Genomic DNA, 14,210 nt, shown 5'->3' with positions numbered 1-14,210 from the left:
ACTTCCAAGGATGGAGAATATATTACAGTTATTGTAGTAATGTGTAGAATTATACTTCTACACAATTCAGTGACCTGGGATAAAACTAAAGAAGCTTAAAATCATAAGCTCTGAATTGTGTTGCAAAATTTGCTTTGATACACCAGGAGTATTCTATGTGGTACCTGGTAAATTGGAGTGAATGAATTAGCCAGCACTGAGAATAAAAGCAACAGAGGAAGACTCACAGAAAGCAAGATCTTCTGGTAAAGGTTTCCTTGTCTTTTCCGAAAGGTAAGCAACATTTGGAGAGTGCTCTTGAGACAACTGAAGGTTTTATACACACTTGAGCATACTGACTGACATACATGTGGACTGTGAAACCAAGGGTGGGTGGCCAGGCAAAGAAGTGTGAAGACTCTTAAAAAAAGGATGAATGCTGCAGCACCACACAATAGTTTCAGTGGCAACCACATCATCGTCACGTCGGACAATCATCATTTACAGACAGACAATAGGTCATGGATGATTTTGACAACCCTTGGCAACTTTTAACCTTCCACATGAAACTTCTGACAAAGCAGTGAAATACATCTGGACTTCTCCATGCCAGGGCTGGTAGACCAGTAACTATTCCAATCCTCAGCCCAGGGTTTTTTCCCGTATGGTTTTAACTGTACTAAATATGACTGGATTTCCCATTTGAGTCCCTTGTTCAGTGGTCAGACTGCAGAGTCATTCTTCCCTTCTTACTGAAGAATAAATTACAGTAATATATTATTTTGTTGCTTATTATTCTCCAATAAGATTGTAAAAATTTTGTATAACTCTCAGAAGACATGCATTTGCTCTCATAGTGCTGGCATAATATGGATCCACAAAAAGATGAATTATCTGAATTATTCTTGATAACAGTTAGTGAATGGCTTTCCATAGATTTTTAAGTGAAAGGAAAACTTTGGTGAAAGTAAGGCAAATTCAGGTAAAACTAAAGATTAGAGTTGATAGAAGGCTTAAGTTTGCTTATGAAAATAGTTTTAGCATTGTAGCAACAAGCCACAAATTCTGTTGGACTAGCTCCTCATTCAAAGCAAAACTATACCACATGTAAATGAAGTCTGAATATATGGGTTTGGTTTTTTTTTAATGATGGCAATTGTATCAGAAGCAACATGCAGGCACTCACATGACTGAAATTATTTGTTTTCTCGTTCTTGTTCTCCTCAACATTTCATGAACATTCCAGTAATCAAATTACACTAGGACAAATGCTTATAGAAAATGAACAGCAAAACCAAACAACCGTAGTCTTTGCAAGTTCCAGATTCCACGTTCATCTGCAATTCCTGCATTGATTAGACTGAAAAAACCAAAAAAATCATGTGGCTTAGCCAAAAAATCAAAACTGTATCTTGAGCTGGTGTGTATTCAAAGCCAGTGAAGTAAAAGGAAACACTCTCAGTGATGTTTTGGAAGGCTCTGGGACGCTGGCATTCATAATGCTTATGTTGTTCATGCTTGTTCAAGAAGTTTCAGGTGGTTTTCAGGCAGAAAAAAAGTCTGTGATTATCAGATGTATTATTCACTGTGAATTCTCACTTCATTTCCCTCTTAAAGTGCACTTCGGAGGAGGAATACAAGGGCAGTATGATCTGGGCAACAAGCCCCCATTTTCTATCAAACAAAGCATCTTTCTGCTGCTAATCATGTGGTTTGCTGCATCCCACTGCAGGTCTAAATTTGCCTCTTATTCTTCCCGTGTAAACCTGCAAGGGTTGTGAACACCCATGGAGGACATTATGGCACAGCCAACTTCCACATAACTACATGTTACATATTTATATGCACTGTCAAAATGGTGGGAAGATATGAAACTGAGTTTCACTGGAATCTAGCAGGCTGAGCTATTTATAAATAAGTGTCTTATTTTTGGTGCTCTTCAGAGAATGTAATGAACAGTGAGTGATGAGCAATTTATGTTGCTGATCATTTGTATCACAATAGCGCCTTGCAGTCTTTTTCTGCAGTTTAGACTCTGTAAGTTCAGAATTTGTATTATACTACAGTGGAAGATGAGACCTCAGAACAAACACAAATGGGTAAGATCAAGAAAGGATGAAATGGGAATGCCACACTGAAAGTGGAAGAGTAGGTAAGTAGTGTATCTGAAAAAAATTTGAGGATTCCTGGGGGTTCTGGGCATCAATATTCAAAATAGACCAATCACCCATCTCTCTTTCTTAAAAGAAACTCTCAGTGTGAAGGAATCCTTTCCCACAAGTATTCCACACTGAGGGATTTTCCATTTATACAATGAAAGATAATGTTAAACAAAATATGACATAAGGAACATGAAAGAAAAGTAGTTAGAAGGATTACATGCTCTGAAGAAATCTTAGGGTATAACTGAAGTTAAAAAACAGGTTTCAATTAGCAAGCTTGTAATCACCCTGTACTATGTAAATAATTCATATGTATAAAAAGATGATCATAGGGCTGACTGAATAATCATCATTTTGGCTTCCTTGTGTTGCTTGCTGATGCAAGATTCCTAATCAGAGGCCACAGGAGTATTGTTAACCATACCAGCCTATCCAGCCTATTTCTATACTGATATATTTTGATAGTAACTTTTAAAGAGGTGATTAATAGATTTTTTTTTCTCCCTGAATCTCTAAGGAACAAACACTGATGTCATGTTTTGCCATTTCCCTGCCATTAGCTCTGCAGCAGACAATTCTATGCATCATAAAATCATAGAATGGTTTGGGTTGGAAGGCACCTCAAAGACCATCTCATTTCAACCTTCCTGCCACAGGTAGGGACACCTTCCACCACACTAGGTTGCTCAGAGCTCCTTCCAACCTGGCCTTCAACACTTTCAGGGATGGAAGATGCAGTGACACCTGAACTTTTCATGTCTCAATGCTTAAACAAAAAAGAGCAATGCTTTCTGCTTAAACTATTCACCTATGTTAGCCTCAAGGATATTATTGGGTATGTATTTGTCCACTCAGAGCTCTATAGTTTATCACCTATCATATATAATTTAAATAGAGGAAACTGAGGCACATAGCCCCTTCCCCTTGTTGCCCTTCCAATGTAGGGGTAAAATCAACTTCATGCTATTAGTGTAGTAAGAAAATGTAAATCACAGCTAAAAGAAGTTCACTCCACTCTCCAAAGAGGGCAGGTATCAGCTCCAAGTAAAGGTTTTACCCATTTTTCATACTCGAGTACAGAAAATTCTTAAAAACAACTGCTGTCCTACAGAAAGCTGTTATATATATGAGTGAGCCTTACAGGCTGAGAAAGTGATAAATAATTTTGCTTTCACCTAAAATAGCACTGGAAAATTAACAAACTGTGAACTCAATAATACCGACTTTTCATCTGATTTGCAAAAAAAGAAAAAAGATCTTTTTAAGCCAGTTTGAGTGAGTACGCTATCAAGATGAGTATAACACAACTGCTTTATCAATAGCATCATCGAGAGAGCCTAATGCATAAATCAGCTGCACTTTCTGGTTATTATTTGCTATGTCTAATAGTTCTTTCCTTGCTACAAATGCAAAATTTCATTTTTAAAATCTCAGTTGATGCTTGAAGATCTATCTTGTCTTTTAACTCTGTCTTAAGTTAGAAAGCCTTGCAAAATGTCTTATGAACAGCATGGACAATCATTTCCTTCACAGCCTTAAAAAAAGCTGGAAGTGGAATATCATGCCTTTAGGGAAATACTAAGAGTTTAAAATATGCCTGTGCAGCATATTCATAGATTTTTATAATGCCTTTCAAATACTTTCTATATTTTAAAACAGGCTTTGGAAACAGATGAAAGCTGGTAACAAAAAAGTAATAAAAATACCGTAAAAAGAAAAGGGAAAAATGATGCCTGCTTTTGAATCCCCTAACATTTGATTTTTCCTATACAATAATAAGAATCAAATGATCACAGTAATTTCCCTGTTTACTGTGCTTCCATGTCAGCTGAGGGTGCACCTGTGCTCACCTTCACTCCTCCACCCCTCCATCTGTACCCTGATGCCACACAGACTCCAGCGAGTGAAACATTTTGGATAGAAGTTAATTAGCTAGCACACTGCACACCAGACCTTCTCAAACTGGTGCCACCTGGAAACCTTCTTGTCAGCTTCTGAGGGTTTTTCCAGCTCACCCTTCCTGCAGCGGGGCATATCCAAGAGGTTCAGCACCATATCCCAGCCCTCTGACAGATAGCAGGGATAGAGATGGTTGCCTGGTGTGGGGGTGGCACACACTCCTGCTTGTACCAACAGGGTGTTTTGTGCTCCAGGGATGCAAGATGCTCATTAAGGGCTGTATGGTACTACAGAGAGCTCAGGACTGAGTAGTGAACATCAAGCCTGCTTTGAAACCCTGTCTACAGCCAAATCTAAGTCCCAAGGGCAGCTGCACACAAATGTTTGGTTGCAATGCCCCACAAAAGTGGCACGTAACAATTGCTGTGGTACGCCTTCTCAGTTCTTCATGGAACTGTCCATAATTGCCAGAAACAATATTATTAGCTTGCTGTGACAGCTATGAAGCACTTGGGGCCAGATTGTGAACTTCTGAGTCACACTGACGAGGAGTCCCTTGCACAAACAGCTCTGTTTGAGTGTGACTCCCTTAATAAATGAATCATCTGTCAGAGCCGCCTACTCAAGCTTAAATCTTTCTCCCAGTTCTGCTGCTACTTCCACCATCTGCACATCCTCTCCCCATGGTGGTGAGAACAAATCTGGCTGATTGACAGAGTTCTGGGGAAAATGAGGAGATCCTCAGGGCCAGACCAGAAGTAAAGAACAGTTGCTGATGTCCAAAGCTCAAATCCTAAAGCCACTGTGGCTGAACCTGCCCCCATTCATTAGGAAATCCCTTCTGGATACCAATTGGAATGACGCTGTGTGTATCCCAGCGACCTTGGTCTGACTCCTGGCACTCTGAAATCCTAACCAGAAGATATCTGACCCTGGGTCTCGAAGCATCAGGAGGGGCTATGTCCAGAGATGCCGTGGTGCATCTCTCTTCCCATAATCTCAGCACCAAGTTTGAAAAAAGGCTTCCACAAATCACACTCACTGACACCAAGGCCTCACACCCTTCCCAAGAAGTCCCTCCAGCAGCAGTAAACTGCTACCTACCTTTGACCTAATCCCTGTTCCCTTCACTGCTTCTTAGATGTTGGCTTCAGCAGTTTCCTGAGAAGTCTGCAACAAAGATGGTGCACTTTTGAGGGGCAAAATACTTCTTTGGGCAAGTATTACTCACTGGAAGTAACCATCCTTGTCCAGGGATGAAGACAGCCCTGTTAATTCAACCCTGATTTGGGCAAGTAGTTTTGCTCTGTGCTTGGTGATCTCAGCTCTCTGTACGGTGCTTTCCTAAAAAATACAGTTCTCTTGCTTTTATGCATCTGGAATCACAAACACTAAAGAGACAGGGAGGGGCATCTCTTCTTTGTCTTCTCAATTCAGCTTATTTTTTCCTTCTGTCTCCCTGCATCACTGACTTTTATATTTCTAGTTTTCTTGCTTCCTCTTCTTGTTTTCTTCCTTCTCTTTTCTCTGGATTCTTTCAGCTGTTCAGAACAAACACTGAAATGCACAGCTATTTGTATTGCAGTGAAATTTGGTGCACTCTCTCTGGTTCAACCAAGCTGAGAAGACAACCTTTCCCCTCTTTAAAAACCCTTCAGTAGGATCTACAAAAACATAGATTTACAGTCTGATTCTTTCTTGGAAGGTAAATCTAGATTTTTACAAGAAACTGCTTTTTTCCCCCAGTTTTATGCTGGTTACAATAACATGTAAATTCTGGTCAAGTTATGACTGCTTTTCTTTCACATTTAAAAATTATGTGGGAATCCACAGAGGAAAACAATAGAACATGGGATAAACTGTAACTAGATCCAGCATAGCCTAAAGTTCTAAAACTGTGTGTTTTCAATATTTCATGGGCTTAAATAGTGAATAACTCATTAAATAAACCCTAAATGAGAACACTTGTAAGTAGTCTTTGAATTTAATCATGAACATTGTAATGAATAACATAACACATTAGAAGATTCTTTGTTGTTTTCTTGTTTCCATAGCTCTGCTTCCATTTTTGTGGAAAGACAGGGTGTTTTCTCTGCCTTTCATGGACAAATTCTTGCGGGAAATTATATTGAATACCCCAACTTACTTTTGTTTGTTAATCATCTGTTCTGTACAGTTACTCGTGTATTTGCATAGTGTCTGATAGAAAGTTGTCTTTAAATTTGCCTACTATAGGCCAAATTTTAATTTTTACTTAGTGGATTACGCTAAGTAGTCTTTGATGTTTCTTCTGATAGTGCCTGTTGTTCAGTAAAGAAATAATCAATTATGTCATATTTTAATTATTAATTATTGACGGGAGTTTGTGCAGTGTCTTATGAAAGACCTCCTCCAGCACAGCAGTGAGGAAAACATTGCTTTGTGAGCACCTAGAACAGGAAAAAAAGAAAAAAACCACAGAAGAAAATACCACATATGGTATTAAATTTGATGTTAACTCAGCTTTTTCTGCATCAGAAAATCAGCATGGGATGAGGAATGAGAAAATCTTGTTTCTGGTCAGCTCTGAAAGAGTGGTATCCCAGTGGAGTTCTGGCCATTTCTGTCTCAACAGGACTTCAAAATTCAGTATCCAGAGGAGAGAACCGAAGTAAAAATATTCTCACCACTTACTGCATTTTGAAAATAAATCTTTTGCAGCTGTGATTAACTGAATTCTCCTTAAACATTGTAACTTCAATAAAGAGACTAGTTCCTTTTTTATCTTTCATTGTCCTACGCTTCTGAGCATGCAAAGCCTGTTGACAGTGGAACCATCCTTAAAGAAGTTCCCCTTGATATGTAGGCTGCCATGCTCTGGTCTGCAGGACTGGGTATCTTTCGTGGTGTTTTAAGCAGCATTTATGATGACTCTGACAGTTTATGGTATAAGGGTAACCTGTGGTATCATCAAGAGTACAACACACAGAAGGAACAGACCCTGAGCATTAAACAAAGAGAAAATATACAAAATACGTAAGGTACAAAATACAACTCACAAATGCTATGCCAAATCACTTCCACAAGACTTGAGGGCTTTCCGACAACAGATAAGAATATAAACAAGGAGTCGTTTCCCTTCAACACACATGTTCACAAACTTAAAGGCAACAGAGAGTTTGGCTTCAGCTGACAACACAAACGAACCCTGAAAACCGCAATACTCTCACAGCTGACAACAGTCAACACAACACAAGAGCATAAGTAAAACCATTTTCAAAGTAACAACTCGAGGACAATGTACAGTGTTGGGAAAAAGCCTGTGAGAGGTAGGAGGCTGAATCCATTAGTAAATGCTGTGCAAATGCTTTTTCAAAGAGGACTTAGGATGAGGAGACCTCTGGTGTGATGCTAGGACCACAAGGCTGCCAGCAAAATGCAGCAGTGTTCAAAATTTTGTGTTCAAAAGAATTAATGGCTCTACAGGATACCTAGCTTTGGAGAAAAACTGTTAGTTGCACCAAGCTTTTTTTACATGAACTGGAAATGTAAAAGGGCTCTGACTTTATAGCAGATCAGTGGCATAAATTATCCAAGTTTCAAAAACTCACCATGAGCAAAATTGCACTGAGACCTCTGGCTGAAATAGAAGCAAATGGATATTTGTTTGCACGTCCTCTCAATTTCTATCCTTGTTTCCTCTCAAGGCACCACTCATAAACCCTCTTGAAGTGTATGAAAGGTATGTGCCTCACTGTTTACTCAGTGCTAGGTGGGGAGGGTTGGTAATCATAGGGAAAGACGGAACACATATTCCTAATCTACACAGTAACTAGTATAAACTTCCAACATCTGGATTAAAACAGATCAGCAATGATCATTTGGATTACTGAAGCCTGCAGCCAAGCATGTGTTGCATTTTTTTGCTGGAAAATGAAATTATTAAAACTTTTTTTCCCATCTTACTGCAATACTGGCTTGAAGGAGGAAAGAAAGAAATGTTTTTGGGCATTTAGTTAGACAGAAGCCTTTTTTCCACATCTCCATCCCCTTGGTGTAATTTCCGCCTGCCCTCACTGGTACACTACATAGCCAGTGTCTTGGAGATTAGTGTGACTTCTGAGGGCACTGTACTCACAGTGGTATTATTGTCTATTTCCAAAAGGGAATGATCTGTAATTCCCCACCATGGGTTGTTTGATATACATAAACTAGAAAGCTGTTAAAAACAAAACAAAACAAACAATTACTTCAAAAACAAACAAAGAAAATTTAAAAGTTTATGGCCAATTTCTTTTTACAGCATCTGTTCTGAGGCTGAGCTTGCTACTTCCCCAGGAAAGTCATAGTTTAACCTAAAACTCTAACCTGATTTATTTATTCTTTTGACCCCCTCTGAAGTCATAGCAGTAATCAGCAGTGCTGCAGTTCAGTTCCTTGGGAAGCCAGATAAAGCACAGACTGACTAGGCAGGGACTGATGATTTGCAGCTACTTTATTCTGTTTCACTGCTGTGAAAAGATTCCTTTTCATGTTAGCGGACATCAGAGGTGCTGATTTATGTGAAACCCACTGAAAATATTCCCTTAAGTTCAGAGAACACTGCTGCAAACATGATGTCCCCTGTGTTTGTGATGCTATCACCCACAAAATAGATATTATGGGCTGTCTCTTGGCTCTGAAATGTAGCAATATCACTGTATTTATTCATGGTTCACGTTCCCTGGATCTTTTCCCCTGTTCCATTCTTGGGAATATTATTAATGACATTGGCAATCTTGGAATGAAAAAATAAAATGCCTCCCTTCATATAAAGATACATAAGGGGTCACAAACTTGCCTGAATGGCATCACTGCTTGTGGGCTGCTGTCTCCAAAATAATGAGCTGTCAAAGCTTAACGCAGTTTGCAATTATGTAGGAGTAAAGAAATCCAGTGGTTTTTTTGTTTGCTGAATGACAGTACTAAATTGTTACTTTTGCTTACTGAATGTGAAAATTTACCAGAGTGACAGTAAACTGGGAAAAGTAAACAGCTTTTTTTCCAGGTCACAACTGTGTCTGGATTTCCTGTTAGTCTATGTTCGTAATTAAATCACAAATAAAAATAAAAAAGGTGTCCCATTTTACTCTTTGTATCCTCCCTTGAAGCCATATGTGTGTTCTGCCATACACAATCCTGAACCTCCAGAATAAGCTGTTACTTGTGAGGAACAAGTTCAGTATCACACCTTGTGATGGTTGTTGTCTTTTGATTATTTTTTTAAATGATAAATGAATTTTTAAAGATGCTCAAACAACCACAAAACTTTTGAAAACACAGTTTCTAGGTATCTTAGATGACTGTAGTTACCCATCTGTGACACTGTATTTCCTCTTGTTGTAACATGCTTGCAGTATTACTGTCATCAAATATCACAGAGACAATGGGCAGTATTATTGAAATGTGTTTTAGTTCTGGTTCCTTATCTTCCCTTTCATTTTAAGTATTGCTTTTTGCCATGCTAAGGAAGATTTGCTCAAAGATCAACGTGCTTTTCAAGTATGACAAACAGCTGCCTATTATATCCTTCTGCATGAAGGAATAATGTTAACATTCAGCAGAAGTACAAAACATTGCATATGTACATTCCTGTCCTGGTATAATGTGGAAAATGAGACCTTGCTAGATATTACTATATTAAAACCATCTCCCAGAAACATTTGGCTGCTGACGAGAAGCAGTATGAGAACACTGGGTTTGTTAGCATGTTTGCAATGCAGACAATGGGAAATGCTCTTCAAGGGCAAAAAGGTTTTGGGTCTGCTTCTGTCCCTGCCTGGAAGAAAACTAACTGCAGGCAGCCCCCTGGGGTGTGCTGCAGTGGTTTTGTGGGAGGGAGAATGCTCTGCCCAAGAGTCAGTGGGCATGGTGACCCCAGGGGTGCCAATTCAGAAGCAGGGTTGGGTATCAGTCTTCTCTTCCTGTCTGGGCCTATCAGCCAAAGCTGTCTCATCTACAACGATGTCTTTTACATTTGCCTCCTCTAAAATCACCACGCAGTAGAAGCAGCCAATTTGCAGCGCCAGGGCTGTAGAGTTGGGAAGATGAGAGGTCCATGGCATGTTAATTTCATGCCAACATGGGACTGTGAGTGACACAGAATCCCTGCCTACAGCAGAGGCTGCTGAGGCCAACATCTCCAGGCTCTCCTGTGTCCAGTATGCTGTTGGAAAGCCTGTAATTCTAGGAAGTATGTGAGGTAAGGCTGTTAGAGCACTGCCTCCAGAGTTAGCCTTAAAATGGTATTTATTAAGAGAAAATAAGAAAAAGAGTGTTCAGAAAGATGTCAGCTTTCCCAGGCCAATCTTGAGAGACTTAACAGACTTGTATTACCTGCTGGCCTTTGAGTAAAACTGAATTGTTTTTTTAAATCCACAGAGCTTTGAAAAGTAATTTTTTTAGCTCAGCTGGAAAAAAAAAAACGGACTCTGTTCAGCATAGGTTCGATGTCAGGCATTGGTTTCACCGTCACTGAAGAAAATGCCTCGTAAGAAATGCTTAAGAACAAAGCCTAGACTTGGATATACTGATCCACTTGGCTCCCTGCTGAGAACAATTTGAAAATTTAGTAGGAGTTTTGAAGGCTGTGGAAAGCAGCAATGAATCTAACCTGTGCTGCATGTGTTTAACACATCTTGGATGAAGATGCTTTGGATGAACTTAGATCCATATCTAAGACGGAAGAGAAAATAACTCTAAGAGAAAGAGCAAGGAAATGCTGGATTCAGGATCTGATCTTCAGGAAGCTCTGGCTACCAGTACCACTTCCAGCGCAGTTGCAAAGTTGGTAGATGTAACTGAGCAAATTTGGATACAATTGGCACTGAAAGTGCATTTGGTAGCACTAATCACCCTGAGTTTCTGAGAGACCTGTGTTACACTGGTTTTGCTAAGGTGGAGAAAACTAGCTAAGTAGCTAAAGGGGCTACAAGAGAGCTGGAGAGGAGATTTTTACAAGGGGATGTGGTGACAGGACAAGGGGCAATGACTTCAAATTGACAGAGGCCAAGGTTAGATTAGGGTTGGTGCCGTACTGATACAGGTTACCCAAAGAAGCTGTGGATGCCCCAACCCTGGAAGTGTTCAAGTCCAGGTAGGATGGAGCTCTGAACAACCTGGTCTTGTGGAAAGTGTCCCTGTCCATGGAAGGGGCTGGAACAAGATGGTCATTGAGGTCGCTTCCAACAGAAACCATTCTGTGATTCAGGCCAGCACACAGCAGTCACATCTTCAGTTACAGACTAGGAGCTCTCTTTTCAGTCACAATCTAACATGCAAAAAAGTCCCACGGAAATCTAACAGAGATCTAGGCTGAGGTTTGCATTTGCTTTTGCAAAGAAAATTCAGCTGGTAATATTTTTTTCTGATTAGATTTTGAGACCAATATTAAGCTACCCCTTTTTATACAAAACAACTTCTTCTCTTGGCTATTGAAAAGGTAGCTTCAACCACTTTATTTAGGACTTCCCTTGCACAGGCCACACAGAATAGAGCATCTTCTTTCAACTATTTTACCTGAAATGACTCCTGGCATCAGAGACACAGTTACAAAACACCGAACTATCACGTTTTTTTCTAGAGTATGTAACACTAAGTTGCCATTTCTGTATGATAGAAAGTTTAGCTCCTCTTGGATACTACTACTACTTGTACCTAACACTGTCAAACACAATGAATTCAGTTTCTACTATTTTAGTTACACAACCAAACAGTCAGACCAGGCTGTAGTTTCTACTACTTTAGCTGGGCAACCAGCAAAAATCTGATCTAGCAGCGACGTATGAACCATGAGTACAGAAAACCCCGACGCTTTAGGCAGCTCAGTGCAAAGTCAAGTTACAGTGCACAACTTCCCTGAGAAGCGTCATCTGACGAACCACCTACAATGCCCATACACTGATAGACCACTGCATTTAGACCAGTAACAAACACCCCGAAAGGTGGTTTAAGCCTTTTTTTTTTTTTTCCTAACAACCTTTGCTCTTCAAAGCGTGCCCTGGACCCTCTCTCTGCTCTGTGCTTTACAACTTAACGTGGCGTATGACTTCGGGCTCACAACTTCGCTTGTGCCACCGAGCTCTGTCTGTCTCTCCACACAGAGGATTCCTCTCCCGTGCCACCCCTGGCCTGAGAGCCAGGGATAACGCGGGAGGGGGAGCCAGAGGACGGACGGACCCAAGAGCGATGCCGGGGGTCCGAGCACTTCTCCCCGGCCACAGCTCGGTCTGAGTCCTCCCACCGCGACCCCTGCCCGGCTCCCCAGTCAGACCCCAATCCTCCACCGCAGGGTACCGGGGGGGGCACAGCACTGCCCCTATCGTCCCCCCCGATCCTTACCAGGCTCCGCCGAGGGAATTCGCCCAGCACGATGCTGACCACGGGGATGCGCAGCGCCGCCGAAATGAAGTCCACCTCCAGCAACTCCTCGCGGCTCTGCGGGAAGGCAAGGATGGCCGAGACCCCTTGCACCACCACGGTGTGGCAGAGGCTCTGCAGGAAGGAGACAGGGTCGTTGCTCCACGAGGCGCTGGGCGAAGAGAAGGGGAAGAGGGGCAGATCGCCCAGCCCTGCCTCGATCGCCATCACCACCTCCAGGGACAGGTTGTAGGGCAGCAGCCCGGTCATGCCGTTTAGGTTGGACACGGCGAGCAGCAGCGCTTCCCGCGGCGAGGGGGGCGGCCGCCGCTCCCCTCCCGGGCCGCCCCCCGCCCGCCGGCCCCGTGGCCCCTCGAGGCGCCCGCCCGGCACCTCCCCGGGCCAGGCAGCGGCGGCGGAGGGGGCGGCGCGGGGCTGCAGGTGGGTGGCCCCCACCCGCACCGTGTGCCCGATGCGCCGCAGGATCTGGCAGGGCTGCGGGTGGGACGCGGAGCCGGGCATTGCCGCCAGCACCAACGCGCAGGGCGGCAGCAGCAGCAGGCACGCCCGACCCAGGACTCCGCGAACCCCCGGCCGACACATGGCCGGGAGCCCCCCGCCGCCGCCACTGCCACCTCCCCTGGCCCCGCCACCCGCATCAGCCGCCCCGCGGGCAGGCGGCAGCGGCATCAGCGGCGGCGGGCAAGCCCCGCGCAGAGCCGCCCCCGCCGCCGCCCATGGGGCCGCCGCCGCGCCCCCGCCTCCGCCCCGGGCCTGCGGGGAAGGTTCAGCCCCCGGACCGCCCCCCTCAGATCCGCAGCAGCACCCACACCTGCGACCCTCGGCGCTCGCCCCGCCCGGGCGCTCGCTCCGCCCGGCTGTCCCGCCGGCAGCGGGATGATGCGCTGCCTCTTCCCTGTCCTGCCCTGCCCTTCCCGGCCGCCCCTCCGCTTCTCCCGACAAGCAGCTCCACGGCCCCGATCCACGCTCCGAGCCCACAGGGCTCGCCCCTGTCCGGCTCCGCCGCCGCCGTCTCGTGTTCTCGACTCCGCTCCACGCCCCGCAGCGGCTCCCCTCCTGCACCCCTCGGCCCAGCTCCCTGCCCCGGACCCCTGCCCGCGTCCCCCGCAGCCCTCGGAGCGCTCTGGAGCCGGGCAAAGTTGGCGGCGCGGCCACGGGCGATCGCTGGGCTGCGCTGCACTCCCGCCGGGAGGGACCCGAGTGGCAGCCCCGCTGGGCTCCTCCCCGGGCCGCCGGGACTCACCCCCCTGGGCCGCCCAGGGAGGAAGGGTTTTGGGGAGGCCGCCCGCTTGGAACCCCGGGGAGCGTCCCGGGACTGCCCCGACACAGCCCCTTGCCCGGGGATGCCGCGGGGTCCCCCCGCACCGCGTCGGAGGAGCGGAGCAGTTTTCCGTGCCCCAGGGCACGCGAATGGGAGGTGAGGCTCCAATCCCACTCCGGCTGGAACCGAGGGGGCCGCCTTATCGGGGAAGCCGGCGGTGGTTGCGTCCGGTGCCTTCTCCTACGCTGCCGCTTCAGAGTCGTTTTCCGGCATGTGATACCCGAGATCCCGCATCCGCAAGTCTTGGACACTGTCTAACATGGCTTTTATGACGGAACACCCCTATCCTTAGGGAAAACAGGGCAAAGCAAAGATGGGCGTTTGTGTAGGTGTCTGAAAAGGTCTGGGGAAAACCCTGTCCTTATCGTGGTTGTGATTCAATTCTGGGCTGCCAAAGCCGTACTGGCCCCGGGACTGAGACTAATACTGTGACTGGGGCACTGACACGCTCC

General features: G+C 44.6%; 1 protein-coding gene across 1 annotated transcript in view; it reads right to left on the bottom strand.

Moving 5' to 3' along the window:
• The window catches only part of GRIN3A (glutamate ionotropic receptor NMDA type subunit 3A), a 66,527-nt gene extending 53,421 nt beyond the window's left edge, over positions 1–13,106 (bottom strand). Inside the window, exon 1 of the mRNA XM_017812677.1 lies at positions 12,399–13,106. Coding sequence (XP_017668166.1) covers positions 12,399–13,106 — 708 coding nt within the window. The remainder of the gene's footprint in view (positions 1–12,398) is intronic.
• Positions 13,107–14,210: the final 1,104 nt, after the last annotated feature.

The sequence above is a fragment of the Lepidothrix coronata genome, unplaced genomic scaffold, assembly GCF_001604755.1.
Source record: "Lepidothrix coronata isolate B3197 unplaced genomic scaffold, Lepidothrix_coronata-1.0 Scaffold37, whole genome shotgun sequence".
Classification (NCBI taxonomy): Eukaryota; Metazoa; Chordata; class Aves; order Passeriformes; family Pipridae; genus Lepidothrix; species Lepidothrix coronata.
The sequence above is the reverse complement of the archived record's forward strand: the minus strand, read 5'-3'. Positions and strand labels throughout refer to the sequence as shown.